This window comes from Cricetulus griseus, chromosome 2 (assembly GCF_003668045.3).
Source record: "Cricetulus griseus strain 17A/GY chromosome 2, alternate assembly CriGri-PICRH-1.0, whole genome shotgun sequence".
NCBI classification, from domain to species: Eukaryota; Metazoa; Chordata; class Mammalia; order Rodentia; family Cricetidae; genus Cricetulus; species Cricetulus griseus.
The window spans coordinates 314716734-314732524 of NC_048595.1; the positions used below are offsets into that span (position 1 = coordinate 314716734).

Here is a 15791-nt window from a genome sequence, read left to right on the forward strand (position 1 = left end):
TGATTATGGCTAGCCAGGACTGTTTAGCCAGATCTGCCAGGACTGTCTTAGAACCAAGGTTGGTGCAGCTGCAAGCTCTCACGTAGCACCTAGTGCAGACTCTCCAGAGAAAGATCTTGTTTTCAAGGCTCAAACAGTCTCAAAACAATTTCTAAGCCTTTACTGATCAACCCAAACATAGCAAAGGCTTTGCTGAAACATTTCTCTGAAAGCCAGACACAAAGGCCTTACTATACATTTCATTTAAAGCCAGACACAAAGGCTTTACTTTTGGATCAACACACACACACACACACACACACACACACACACACACACACACACACACACACACACACACACACACACACACACACAGAGAGAGAGAGAGAGAGAGAGAGAGAGAGAGAGAGAGAGAGAGAGAGAGAGATCTAACCTAAACGTCTGTATTCCTTCATTTATGGTTCCACAAGGTAAATTGCTATTGGCATTTCAAACAATGTAATGTCAAAGAGTAAAACATGTCCACCCATCTAACAACTGATTTCTGTTGAGCCTTTAATACAATAAAGGACTATTAGTCATGCCTTCAGCAAATGCAATTTAAGGAAAGGTCATTTCATAGCAAATTGGCCTGACCAAATGAACCACAGAGTGTATAATTCTTAGAGTTAAATGAGAGGTCAAAATATGGCACCATTTTAAATATCTGGCCCCGCTGACATGATGCTGTAGTCATCCACTAGTGGTCACGGGCAGACTGCTCTGCTAGTGTACTCAGTCTATGAGCTGTGAAATCAATTTAGCAATCTACATAGCATCTTGGAAAATTTGATAGAAATGAAAATATTTAATCACAATTCAAGTAATAAGGAAAAGCATAAGTCCATCTCATGAAACCTTTATTTCTATAAGCATTTGTGGTGTACATTAACATATATAATCATGTATTATATACATATATTCATGTGTATCGTAATGGGCCATAGTATCTGTCTTCCTTTTATTTCCCTTTCTCTCTCTATCCTTCTCTTTCCTTTCCTTCCTTGCTTACTTTTCTAGTGCCAGGAATCAATCCCTGGGCCTTGTGCATGCTTTGCAAGCAATACACTACTGAATAGTATTCCCCAGTCCCACAGTGCATTCCTTGATAAGAGTCAGCACTAAGTCCCTTGCGTAAAGGCTTCTTTCTTCTTCTCTAGGCTGTGAATACTACGACTACCTAAAATTCCTAGTGAGACACCTGAAAAAGTATTCTGATGAAATATGGTGATTAACATCAGCACACACATGGGCAGCACCTAGGTCCTAGTCCACCAACCAAATCCTCAAACAAGAAACATGTATATACGCAAAAAGACAAACATGGTTTGTACTCACTAATATGCAGATTTTAGACATAGAGTAAGGATTACCAGCCTACAATCCACACTGCCAAAGAAGCTAATAAACAAGGAGGTCTCTAAGAGACATACATGGTCCCCTGGAGAAGGGGAGAGGTTCAAGATCTGCTGAGCAAATTGGGAGCATGGGAAGAGGGGGGGGAGCTAGGAGAATGAGAAGGGGAGAAGAAGAGGGATGCCGAGGACATGAGGGAGCATAAAGTTTGAGTCAGGGGAAGAATACACGATAACAAGAATGGAGATATCATAATAGAGGGAGACATTTTAGGATTACAGAGAAATCAGGCACTAGGGAAATGTCTGGAGATCTACAAAGATGACACCAGTTAACTATCTCAGCAACGGAGGAGAGGCTACCTTAAATGCCCTCCCCTGATTATGAGATTGATGACTAACTTATATGCCATCCTATAGCCTTCATCCAGCAGCTGGTGGAAGTAGAAGCAGACACCCATAACTAATCACTGAACTGAACTGGAACCCAGATGCAGAGAAGGACCAGTGAAGAGCACAGAGGTCCAGACAAGGCTGGCAAAACCCACAGAAACAGCTGACCTGAACATCCGGGAACTCTTGCTCCCCAGTCTGATAGCTGGGATACCAGCATGGGACCGATCCAGACCCCAGGAACATGGGTTTCTGTGAGGAAACCTCAGAAATCTATGGAACCTCCTGTAGAAGCCCAGTATTTATCCCTAGCATAGGTGTGGACTTTGGGAGCCCATTCCATATAGAGGAATACTCCCTGAGCCAAGACACAGGGGGGTGGGCTTAGGCCCTATCCCAAAGGATACAATAGACACTGATGACACCCTATGGAAGGCCTCACGATCCAGAGGGAGCAGAATAGATATGTGACAGATAAGGTTTTTAGTTGGGGGGGGGTAGGGGAGGATGGATGGGAGAAGGGAACTGGGATTGTCATGTAAAACAATCCTGTTTCTAATTCAAATAAAAAAAGTTGGAAAAAAATAGAAACATGTATATACTAAGCAGTGAGAACTGACTGGTTCTATAACACGGTGGACTGGTAATTCCATTTGGCTTTTTTGAAAAGCTCATGCTAGGTCACTTTTACAATTCAACAATGTCTGAATAGGCTTTAAATGATTTCATAGCAACACATAATTTCAGGGGGAAATAGAATGTGTCCCTCACAAATCATTTCTTGCTAAGTCCCTGTTGTGTAGCATCACCCCCACCTGTGTGTGTGTGTGTGTGTGTGTGTGTGTGTGTGTGTGTGTGTGTGTACATACATTAATGTGTGTGTGTGAATATGTGTGTGCATTTGAAGGTCTGAAGACAACACCTGGTGTTGGTCCTGGCCTTCCACCTAGTTTGAGACAGAATCTCTTTGTTGGTTGGCTTTTCATTGCATATGACAGGGTAGCTCTCCTTCAAGCTTCTCTGGATTCTTATCTCCATTTCCCACCTCTCTCTATGGTTACACTGTATATCTGGCTTTCACAGGGTTTTGGAGGATTCAAACTCAGATCCTTATGCTTGTATGCACGGTAAAAGTATTGCCCACTGGGCTATATCTCTAGCCCTGGCATCAGTTTTCAGGGCATAAAATAAGCTCTAGTTTTGACTGACTCTTGACATCCTAATTAATAGTTCATTAGGATTCTAGACACTCTGAATGGAACAGCTATAACTCATACTTCGTGAAAGCAAAATTACATGCCAAGATGTCAGGCACCTTGAAACTGAGATAAATGTACTCCGACATGGCTACAATTTTAAGACTGCCTGTTAGTTCTCAGTAAGTCAAAGTTAAGAAGAGAAAAATACTGTATTCAGTAATCAAGCTCGTTTTGATGCATTGCTTTTTTCTAATGCGGTCCTTTTTGCATGGATGGCTCTCAGTCTGTGTGTACTCCAAGGATAAATGACCCTGAGCAGTTAGTGTGGGGTGATAGTAGATCTTTTGCAACATTCTGGTTCTCACGATCTGTAAGACAATCCAAACACTCACTCTCTTATTGTGGGCTGGTCATTTATTTTAGTGAAAATATTACCATCTTCTGTAGCCTGCTCTATTCAGAGGAAAATATCCCTTTGTGCTGCATGTTGCCTGGGAAACTGCCTGGTGTGTGCCTTTGTGCCCTGTCACCTGGTCCATTGGCATACACCACGGATTACTCCTAACATTTTCAGACTTTTCCATGTTGAAATAGGTGCATCAGCTCTCCTGGACTACGCTGTTCTGATGACTTACATATCCTGAAAAACAAGGGCATGTGCCCTTCCTAAATCAATCTCACCACAAAAGAAGCTGAGGACACTGAGATGTAAGGACTGGGCCAGAATACCTCCCAGTGTCCCTGAGTTACCGTGTGCCTTAGTCACTGTGACCACCCTTTCCTCAAAAGCCCTGGTGGTCCATATGACAAGAAGAGTTCACTTGAGGCTTACCAGAAGATGCTGGAAAACCGTGATGGACATTCTAGGAGCTTCTAAAACACTCGGATGTCTTTCATAAAAATGTTGTAGCTGCAATAATAACCATCAATAAAAATTTCTTGACAAGATACAAAGCAGGTGCATTTATGTCTTGTAAATATAATTTAGTTTCTACAAAAACTGATGATGGCAAGATAAAGCTTCCCACAGCACAGCCTCAAATGTTGGCAAATTTAAAAAAGGTTTCCCATTGCTGTTTTTAACACTCAACATTTTCAGTGAGGGTTGAATCAGAATCTACCATACAGAAAAAACAATGTTAATAAACAACAATAAATATCGACCAAGAGAAAGTGTATGAAAACATAATGAAATTCACATGCTAACCAAAATGGTAAAATATGAGGGAACAATACACCTAATTATTTGTTTTATTTTATGATGTTGCTTGCCACATTAGGATATGGTTTCTGAGAACACATCAGAGATAAATATTTTAATGGGAGTTCTCACAGGCCATGTATCAGTAGCTCTAAAAAGTGGTTTTGTTTTGTTTTTTCTCCTTTGACCTATGGCTGTGGATGACTACAGATGTTTAGAGCTATCTGGAGGCATTGTGAATTGTTACAACACAGGAGGTGCTTCAAGCAACAAGGAGGTAGGATGCTCGATATCTCTCAATGAATACGACTGGTCCCCAGGAAGAAAGAATTATGCAGCCCAAAATATTAACAGTGCTAAGGATGAGAAACAATTACAGTGAATGGAGATTTAATGTGAAAAATATAATTGGCTTCATATTTTAAAAATCCATAATGCAAAGATTAAATAATTGTCTTTTATACTATTTGATGGGTGAGACATCCTTAAATTTCCTTACCATGGAAACCTTATTGTTCATTATAACATGATAGCTAGCTATTAAATGCTGCTCAAGGTCCTTTCTTTGAAACTAATCTGTGATGGAATGTTTACATAAATGAAGCAATCAGAGCCGAGTGGTTCCTAAGGAACTTCTTCAATATCAGACATTAAGTCTCTCTTATTAGCTTCCAAAATGTCAAATCTTAATTATCCTTGGTAATAGGAGGCATAGAAGGAATAACCATTGCAATCTACATTATACAGAAAGAAAATAATCCAGCATAAGTTCATATAAATTTGCACAAATGAATGTGAATATTGATAGTTGGCAGTTTGGAGTTGGGAAAATAAAATTTTAAATAATTAATAATATTAATTTTAGTAAGTAACATTGACTTTAGGTTTTAACAACAATATTTGTAAAACTCTAAAAATAAGAAGTTACAGATTCAAACATATTCCTAGAGTAAGTTGGGACTTCCCTCCAGTACACAGATATCAGGTGTGTGTGTGTGTGTGTGTGTGTGTGATTTAATTTGGTACATATCATAGAACATATTTACCTATTTTTCTCAGTAACGCAAGACAAAGTCATGAGTGGGACACTGTGCAAGATGAAGAACACACAAGCATTGCAGGCAAGGCTCTCTCTCTTTTTGGAAATGTGAAGCAATTAGATAAGCTGAATCAGGTTACTGTAGCAGGTGATCGAAGATATCAAAGATTACTTTCTGCACAAGCTTGACTGTCTCGACACCCTCAATGCTCCAGTCCAGATTGTGGAGGGTAATGTTCTTTCTGGTGCTGTGTCATACTGAGTTTATGCTGGCTACTATGGCTTGATGAGTTTTGTTCAAAGACCCATGCACTCCAATCTTTATCTCCAGCCTACCCAGTTTTGACAGTGCCAGAACGTCTGAGGTGGAATCTAGTTGGAGGTGTCATGTTATTGGGGTTGTGCTTTGGAAGTATTTGAACCAACATCCTCCAGTCTCCAGTTTTTTTTTTTTTTTTTTGGATTTTCAAGACAGGGTTTCTCTGTCCTGGAACTAGTTCTTATAGACCAAGTTGGTCTCAAACTCACAGAGATCCGCCTGCCTCTGCCTCCTGAGTGCTGGAATTAAAGGCATGTGTCACTACCATCTGGCTTCATCCTCCAGTATTTTAAAAATGTTTCTTCTGTTTTTGATATTACAATGTAATTACATCATTTACCCCTTCCCTTTTCTCCCTCCAAACTCTCTCATAAACCCCTCATTGCCCTCTTATAAATTCATGGCCTCTTTTTTAAAGAATTGTTCTTACATGCAGATATATATGTGGTTGTACATACGTATATTTCTAATTATAATCTTCCCTGTCTGTATACTGTTGCTTGTATGTATGCCTTCAGAGCTGACTATTTGATATTGGGTGGCCAATTGGTGCATTCTTCCCTAGTAAAGACTCCTGCTCTCAGTTTCCTTAGTTGCCTGTATTATTTGTGTTGGGTTGAGCCTCATGTCTTCCCCCTCTCCACTTTGGGATGTCTATTGTTGTCCTTGTTCAGCTCATGTGAGGCAGTTACATTGGTGAGATGTTATGGGTGTAGTTTCTTACATTACTAGGAGATACAATCTCACAGCAAACAGCTCATACAATAATGTTACCTGAGCCTTAGTTGTGGGAGTTGTGTTGTAGATTAATCCTCTTGGACTGGGCTCCACAACTCTGCATGTTGATTGGTTGTGGTTTTCTGTAATGGTTTCTGTCTGTGGCAAAGAGAGGATTCTTTGATGAAGGGTGAGGACTACACTTACCTCATAGGGCATAGGGACAAATATTTAGAATGTGGTTAGGGATTGTGCTGGTTTAATAAAGTGGTGGTTGTAGGTTTTCCTCCAAGATCTATCCTTTTTACTTCCTAGCTTCCATGAGGTGAGCAGTTCACTCTACCACAGGCTACTTGCTTTTTGATGTACTGCCTTGCCACAGGCCCAAAAACAAGAGAATCAATCAATCAAACAGTAATCCCCCAGTTGGCATACCACCTCCAACAAGAGCACACCTCCTAATCCTTCCCAAATAGTTCTACCACCTAGGGATCAAACACTCGAATACATGATTGTGGGAGCCATTTTCATTTAAACCACCACAGGATTCTACTGAGTAATTTTGTTCCTCTTTCAATTCTTCAGCAAACAAGTGACAGAGTAATTTCACTGTAGGGACTCAGGCAATGGTTCAGTGCTTGAAGTGAATTCATGACAAACTGAGCTTGCATCCTCAGCACCCATGTAAATAGGTTAGGCTTGGCAACACACCTATAATTCCAACACTGAGGGACAGACAGGTGGATTGTGGGCCAAGAGTTGGCCAGACAATTTAGTGGAAATTGTAAGCTCCAGGTTCAGTGAGAGATCCTGCCTCAAAAAATAAGGAAGAGAAGCAATAGAGGAAAACATTCAGACTTCAGTCTCTCACCTCCACACAGGAACCCAATGAGTGAGCATACCCACAAACACAAGCACATGTGTATACAACATAAAACACACACATATAAATAATACTTTAATGACTTTAACTTTAGCTTTTTCACAATGTAACTTTTCAAATAATCTTTTATCTCTACCTTCATTTTTGTTAGGAAGTGGGAAATTATGTGAGAATGTAATTGAGGAGGAAGTTGAGGAATTACTGTGAAGCCCCTTGTCCTACACAGATGATAAGCAGGGTCCAAAACCCACCAGGAGTGAGCAGACCTGGCAGCTTTTATTAAGATGAGTATTATGGGTATATACAAAGAACAGTGGACGGTCTAATCTATGCCAGGCAACACAGCCACAAATAACTCACTCACTTGGAAAATAACATTTTAATCCTTGCTTGGAATAAAAAAAAAAAAAAAGGAGTGAAGACGTTGTGCTGCCAGACAGATCACACAGCAATCCAGAAGCAATTAGTTATGCTTTAAATTGCACCCAGAAAGAAAAAATCCAAGTAACAGCTCAAAAGATGTCAGTATCTATTTTTAACGTTTAATTTCTTGAGGAACCTCCACACTCATTTCCGTAATGGCAGTATTGGTTTGCACTTCCATATGATGCAACTATGCTGCCCTTGGGCACATACCCAAAGGGCCCCATATCCTACCATAGAGACACGTGTACATCCATGCTTATGGCTGCTCTAGCTTAGATGGAAGAGTCCAAACTGCAAACTCTCTGAGCAGACTAGGTTGACACAGAAGACGACGGTGCTATGTTGATTAGAAAGCACATGTTTGTTATAATAAATCAAGTTAGGGCTGGGTAGTGGTGGCTCATGACTTTAATCCCAGTACTCCAGCACTCAGGAGGCAGAGGCAGGTGGTTCTTCGTGAGTTTGAGGCCAGCCTGGTCTACAGAGTTTCACAACAGCCAGGGCTCCACAGAGAAACCCTGTCTTGAAAAAACAATCAATCAAGATAGAAATAATTGGGACAGGCACACTTACTGGTTAAGGATCTCCTCAGCCAATGGAGAGCTTTAGTTCTCCAATCTTCAAAACCAAAATATAAAAAGTAATATTTCGACACAGAAAGTTATTTTCTCAACACTGTGTAAAATATAAAGACAATATTTTATAGGAAACTTGGTCATTTGAAAACATTGATTTGTAAACATAATTTGGGCAAATCTGTGCATTGCTAACAAAAGACGGTAACAAAATATATTAGTCCAGCTCTCCTAACTTGTTTACAGTCATATTGGTTCCCTTAAGCCCTTAAGTCTGTAGATACACATGCCTTTGCAAAAGCAACCTGGTGCCTTGGGGAGAAATGATAGGGCACAGGTCATGATGCCAAGCGGTCTTGTACACAGTAGCTCTTGAGAAAGTTGGAAGAATACATTCCCCCAACACCTAAATGGCTACACAAATAAAGATAGAGGTAATAATTACAATTATCTTTGAGAAATTATAAAAGCACATAGATCCAACTAATTAGTCATTTGTTGAAAACACCTTGTTTACCCTCCCTCTACATCTCTACTTACCCATCTATCCCCCTATTATTCCTCCACCGCTCCTTTCACTCCTTCAAGCTCTGCACAAAGTAGACCACCACTTGCAGGCGCTATATACAAAAATCACAATTTTCCAGGGGAAGGATAAAGGAGACCAGGATGAGAGATACCATAACAGAGGGAGCCATTATAGGTCCGAGGAGAGATCTGGCAATAGGGAGATTTTCAGAGACCTACAAGGATGACACCAACTGACAATCTAGGCAATGGTGGAGAGGCTACCCTAAATGCCCTTCCCCTATAATGAGACTGATGACTACTTTTTATGCCATCCTAGAGCCCTCATCCAGTGGCTGATGGAAGCAGAGGCAGATACCCACAGCTAAACACTGAACTGAACTCTGGAACCCAGTTGCAGAGAGGGAGGAATGAAGAATAAAAGGGTCAGGACCAGGCTGGTGAAACCCACAGAAACAGCTGACCTGAACAAAGGGGAGCACATGGACCCCAGACTGATGTCTGGGAGCCCAGCATGGGACTGATCCAGACCCCTGAACGTAGCTGTCAATGAGGAGGCCCCGGCACTCTATGGGGCACTGGTAGTGGATTAATATTTTTCCCTGGTGTAAGAAGGGACTTTGAGAGTCCATCCCACATGGAGGGATGCTCTCTCAGCCTGGACACATGGGGGAGGGTCTAGGCCCTGCCCAGGATGATATGACAGACTTTGGAAAGGCTCTCCATGGGGAGCAGAGGGGGAATAAGGTGGGGGTTTGGTGGGAGGGGAGGAAGAGGGAGAGGGAGAGGGTGAAAGGATTGACATGTGAAGCAAGCTTGTTTCTAATTTGAACTAATAAAAAAATAAAAAAAAATCACAATTTTCCACTCTCAAGGGTCTCTAAGGATGAATTCTAAGCAGTGCATATGGCTAATGTGTGATCACAGATGTTCTGGGTGTGGAGGCTGTTTTGCTTCATTCCTTTCTCAGTGGGATCAACATTACCTTTATCATAAGATAGACTGCGAGACAAGGTTTGCTAAAAAAAGGTTAACGTTTGTATCAGATAGCCTTGTAAAAGGCACTGTCTAAGATAGTGCCTTCCAAGAGAAATACAGAGTAAGCAGAGCCACATGCATAATTATGTGTGTTTTAGAAGAGATACTAAAACAAGGAAACAAACCATGTTTAATTTTAATATATGCTCATTACCAAGAATTATCACATAGCACATATTATCTGTAAAATTATCCATGTGATAGTACATTTTTTACATGCTCCAAGTCTTCAAATTTTAGAGAAATAGATTGTTCCACTTATCATAAACATATTGCAGCTGGACAAGTCACATTTAAGACATTTGGTAGCTACTTGTGGCCAGTTGGTTTCCATGCTGAACAACAAACCTTCTAAGGAAACATTACTCCCCTGTGTATAGTTTGGTTTGACATTATTTTTCAATTAAACATATTCCAAGCACATTCCAGGAAAGGCCTTCCCATTCAGTTTTATAAGGTCAGAGATCTTCTTGGACAGATCTGTTAAAACACTTAGAAACACCCATCATGTTTGGGGTTTGGTGTCACACACAGTCAGAGTCATTTCCAGTTGAGTCTCAGACAGAGTTATGATCACCAGCTTTGGAACTGGACCCTAGGTTTGAAACTTGGCTAGATCAGTCACTGTGTACCCTCCCGTAGTTGCCACACTTTCATGTGCCTTACCCTCCTCATCTGCAATATGTAGATAATCATACACGAATGATAGTATTTCCTCACGGGGACCAATGAGGCTTAGGTTAGTCAATTGCATACAATGCCGAACCCATCACCTCTCACAAAGCAAGCACTATTCAAGTATTTGGTAAGAATTTTTTTTCTCAAATCTTAAAAATTTAAAAATTAATTTTCATTTTCTCAATGTGGTCAGTAAATTATTTCTTAATCGAAAACACTTAAGAATGGAAAACTGTATAGTTCTGAATCAGACCAAAAATCAGAAAACCCAGGGGCTGTGGACCATTTGGAAATAACAGCCTATCTATGCTCTGATTTTTTAATTAAGGGAAAACATTTTTCATTGTCTAAATTTTTAAAAGCAGTTGTGAAAATAAAGCTCATGGGAGAATCCTGGTTAGTGTCAAGGATTCCACACAGCCATAGTGTTCTTTTTTTTTTAAGATTTTATTTATTTATTATGTATACAACATTCTGCTTCCACGTATATCTGCACACCAGAAGAGGGTACCAGATCTTATAACGGATGGTTGTGAGCCACCATGTGGTTGCTGGGAATTGAACTCAGGATCTCTGGAAGAACGGCCGGCGCTCTTAACGTCTGAGCCATCTCTCCAGCCCCAGCCATAGTGTTCTTACTGTCACCCAATCAGCTAATGAACACTGGGCACAGCTATGAAGTATTCATGGCTTGGCCCTGCTCACACTGGGAGACATGAGTCTTCTTTCATTTCCAATACACAGAAACAAAGAACTTTTGCTTTCATTACTGTTGCTATTCTATTTTCCTCCTGGCCACCATGCTCACCAGTGCCAGGCTCTCAGTGAGCAACTCTCAATTCTGACATTGCCTGGCATCCAACACATTATCATTCCCTTAATTAACAGTGACTGGAAACAAATAATTTAATTCTGGGGCAAATGAAAATGAATTAATGGTGCCAACTCCATTTCCCAGCATTTTAATTGTCTGTAACAAAGGATAAGAGGGACGTGTGTTGCCCTGGTGTGAGATTCATTTGAGAAAATGAAAGACAGATGGACAATTAGTGAGATCCTGTTCCTCACCCCAACAAATACTGATGTACCCAGCAGGAAAATCTTTCTTTGTACAGAATAAACATTTAAAGTCACAAAGATTATGCCAGCCGGATGTATTTATTTTCTAAGAGGAAACATTCAAGACTTGGCTTGGTAAAAAGAAAGAAAAACAAAAGCAGAAATCTGAGCATTGTAACACACACTTGTAATACCAGCACTTGAGATGCTGAGGCAGGAGCACCATGTGCTGGAGGCCATTCATTCTGAGTCTCATAGTGCAATCCCACTCAGGGGGGTGAGGGAGGGAGATGAGAAGAGACAGTGAAACCATACCCCCAGGCAGGTCTCCCCCTAAAATCAAACCTTCCCCCTGTCCCTTCTACATTCACAGCAAGGATGACAGGAAGACATCCAAGTCTTGGATTTTAACTGTCCAGGTGACTTAATTATGATGTTGCAAGTTAACAGGACTGAGTATAGTCATTTCAGATATAAATCTGCAACATAAAAGCTTTGGGCTTGATGACCTAGGACTTCTCTTTATGTTCTAACCTTTGAAATAAATGAACCTGGTGGGCAGATGCTCTGCCAGATTAGACTCTGCTACTGCCAGACATATCTCTTCCAACAGAACATTCTGGAACCTTAGAATCAAGCAAGCATGAAACAGAGCTGACAATTTCCTGGCCAACTGTGATCCAAACCTGAGCTAAAATGTCACTGATCACCTCTCTTCTCAAAGCCCTTATGCTGATTGGTAGACTACAATGTGACTTTGGTCTACTTAAATCCAGTCAGTGTCCAGTAAGATCTGAGAAGCATTTATCTATCTGTCTGTCTATCTATCTATCTATCTATCTATCTATCTATCTATCTATCTATCTAGGTACAGTCATCGCCTTTGGGGAAAGATTGTGAGAAATATTCGCAATTAATTTTCGCTGATGTAGTGGCATCTTTCCTCATAGGAACTTGGCTTCTCCCTTATGCAAGTTCTGGGTCTGTAAAGTGTTGCCTATTTGGAAGCTGACTGAGGAGCCATAACTGTTCAATGATTTGAGTTAGAGTTCTCTTCATTCAGTATGGAACATCTCTGCTTATACAGACTAAATAAGAATTTAACAGCTCTCTGTTTCAATTTTGGGAAGCATTAGGACTTACAGACATTAAGGATCAGGCCATTGTGATCACAGCTTGTTTTACGTCTTGTACAGTACCTATGGCTATCTTCCCTCAGGCAGTTAACATGTTGCACAATTGTCCTGTATCTGCAGGCTCTAGCCCTTTGGCGTCTGCTCAGCACATATTAACAATATTCTGAAAAATATTGGCTGTAGTTGAGCATGTATGTAAGAGAAAGATGTACTGGGGTTCTCTGACTTTGTTCAACAGAACTGTGTTTGCTCTGTAGGTTGCTATCAACAGCTATTGGTGGTAACTCCTCAAACCTGTAAACCATCCTGCCTCTCTTATTTCATTAAAAAGGTAACTACAGTTCCTGACAACATCTTGAAAAAACTATCTCTCAGTTGTTAATCAGGAGTCAGAAATTTATATTTCTACAATGTTTTCCTTATTAAAGTAGTGTTTTTCATACTCTCATAACCATGCCATTGGGTTCTGTCTCTTTTAAGAAAACAACTATATCATTGATGTTCCTACACTCCTGCACATGGCGAGTAGTACAACTCCAGCTAACTCTGCCCAAATCAGGAATGTACAGACAAAATTTGCTATGTTTCCCAAAGCAGGCTCTCCCACCTAGTTAAACACACACAGGCAACCTAGACCAATAAAGCCACAGTGTTTGATATAACCTAATCCTGGATTTAAGAGCAGTCCCTATAATGTGACCCAGTGTAGTAGGTATAGCTCGTTCTTAAATCTTCAAAAGTTATGTGTGTTTCTGAATATGTTTTGTTGTTCAACAGAATTCCAATGTGAGCAAAACCATTTCCCCAGAGGTAATTTATCATACCACCCACCATGGGTGTTTCGGTACTTTCTTGGATTTAAATGTCTATAATTACATTTTAAGAAATCAACATTGTGGCTTCTTAGGCTGACACAAAAATAGAAGAAATGTGTTACAAGTATCTTTCTTGGTGCTGAGATCTGGCAGAGTGAAACTGTACAATGGTGAGTAAACACATTATTATAAAATATGATGGAGAAAACCTTACCCGAATCCAGAAAGCAAACGACACAGAAGAAAGAAGCCATAGCCTTGGACAAATGAAGAAAGGAAGGCAAAAAATCCGTTGACAGACATGCAAATCAGGAGAGACTGCTTCCTTCCCACTTTGTCTGCCAGTCCTCCCCAGAAGAATGCCCCCACCATCATCCCGAGGTACACTATGCTGCCTGCAACACACAGAAAACAAAAGAACAGGTCAGAGGTTGGGAACAAATAGCACATGTAAGAGCAAACAAAGCACGAAACACACTCCATCATTTTGCAGAGGAAAAATAGCTCTAAAAATTCATCGTTAGGGATACAGTGATTGGTTGGCAGGTTGGAGGTTAGCTCTGCCAGGTCTTTGACAGCCTTGACTCCTGTCACACTCCGCCCCAGCCTTGTGAGGATGGGTATGCAGTGCAAAGGCACAAGAAATCTCACAGAGAAATCCTGGAGCCTGACTGCAGGTTTCCCACTTTTGGTCCAAACATGTATCACCATGACAATGACAAGATGAGAAATCAAGTCAAGGGCCCCCCAAGGTAAAAGTGGACCTCAGACTGCTTCAGAACTCTGTTTACATCAATGACCTGTGCTAAGGCCAGACCTTAACCCTTCTAGATGGTTCTGTGTCTTCCTTCTTTCCATCTCACTTGAAGACTCTGGCCCTTTCTATTGAGCTGAGGTAAGTGGACTTAGTGATTACAAGGATGAGACATAAATGGTTTCTAGCTCTTTCACTCTTCTCATCAGAGAAGACTCTTAGAGCCAAGAGTTCAGTGAGACGAGGAATAGTTTTAGTATGTCAAGAAATGTTAATGTTGGCTTCCACCCCTAAGAAAAACAAATAGAAAACTAGGAGTTAGACTTTCCCCTTGCTGTCACTGTGAGTGGACACTTGAATTTTTTCTCATGGTTTATTTATTTTTATTTTTCTGTGCATTGGTGTTGTGTACGTATGTGTGTGTGTGTGTGTGTGTGTGTGTGTGTGAGAGAGAGAGAGAGAGAGAGAGAGAGAGAGAGAGAGAGAGAGAGAGAGAGAGAGAGAGCATGTTAGATTCCCCTGGAACTGGAGTTACAGAGAGTTGTGAGCTGCCATGTGAGTGCTGGGAATTGAACCTGGGCCCTCTAGAAGAACGGCCAGTGGTCTTAACCACCAACCCATCTCTCCAGAACTTTTTAAAAAAATTATTTATTTTTATTTTATGTACATTGGTGTTTTGCCTGCATGTATGTCTGTATGAAGTATCAGATGCCCTGAATAGGAGAAACAATTATGGGCTGTCGTGTATGTGCTGGGAATTGAACCTAGGCCCTCTAGAAGAGCAGTCAGTGCTCTTAACCAATGAGCCATCTCTCCAGCCCCTCAGTTGATTTTTCTAACTCACTGTCCTCTAAGAGAAATAAACCTTGGACAAACACTGTGTAAACCTTGTTGAGGGACCTAGGTGTGACGAGAGTTAGTTCAGAAACTTTTCTGAAACAATGAAATGTCCAACATAAAAGACACAAGTGAAGGTTTCTTATGTCTAGATGGGCACTAAAGAGGCTTACTTCAGTTTTTCATCCATTTCTTTTTACTTTCATTCCCCCACCCCAAGATCCTATTGTATACTCCTGATGGGCCTAGAGCTCACTGTATAGACCAGGCTTGCCATGATCCTCCTGCCTTAGCCTCCTGGGTATTAGGATTTCTAGGCATGAATCACTTGTCTAAGTGCTATTTTTAAATACACATTCCAGATAGTCTGACTTTGGCATAAGAATGCAATTGGCAATTGGGGGGGGTGTGATTTATTGATGGAGATTAGTTTATGAAATTTCCTGTTTAAACAGTCACATCCCCCTAATCATTAGTGACCACATATTGAGTCAATATGAGGCTTAGAGGAAAACACTTGGCAAGGTCTTCCAACCATCACATAAAGACTGTTCACACATCCATGGCAAAAGGGAAGTATTGGAACAACTGTCAATCAGACTCTTTCCTTACCAAATCCAGTTTCCAATCCGACTGCAAAGAAGTGGACTGTGTATTGCAAACATCACTCTCTCTTTACACACATTTACACATCATTTCCTCCTTCTCAATAGAGATTACTCATATCATGAGACCTGAGTGGCCCAGAAGATGGTTTAAAAAATGCATCGACACAAAGCAGACAGACTTGTCTGAGTAATGCATATGTAGCCTAGTCC

The 15791-nt window shown here is 40.8% G+C and overlaps 1 protein-coding gene across 2 annotated transcripts in view; it reads right to left on the minus strand.

Annotated features, from left to right (window-relative positions):
• The window catches only part of Sv2c (synaptic vesicle glycoprotein 2C), a 131978-nt gene that overhangs the window by 79538 nt on the left and 36649 nt on the right, over positions 1-15791 (minus strand). For both annotated transcript variants that reach the window (XM_035439129.1, XM_027401696.2), the window contains exon 2: positions 13597-13777. In XM_035439129.1, the coding sequence (XP_035295020.1) occupies positions 13597-13777 (181 nt within the window). The remainder of the gene's footprint in view (positions 1-13596; positions 13778-15791) is intronic.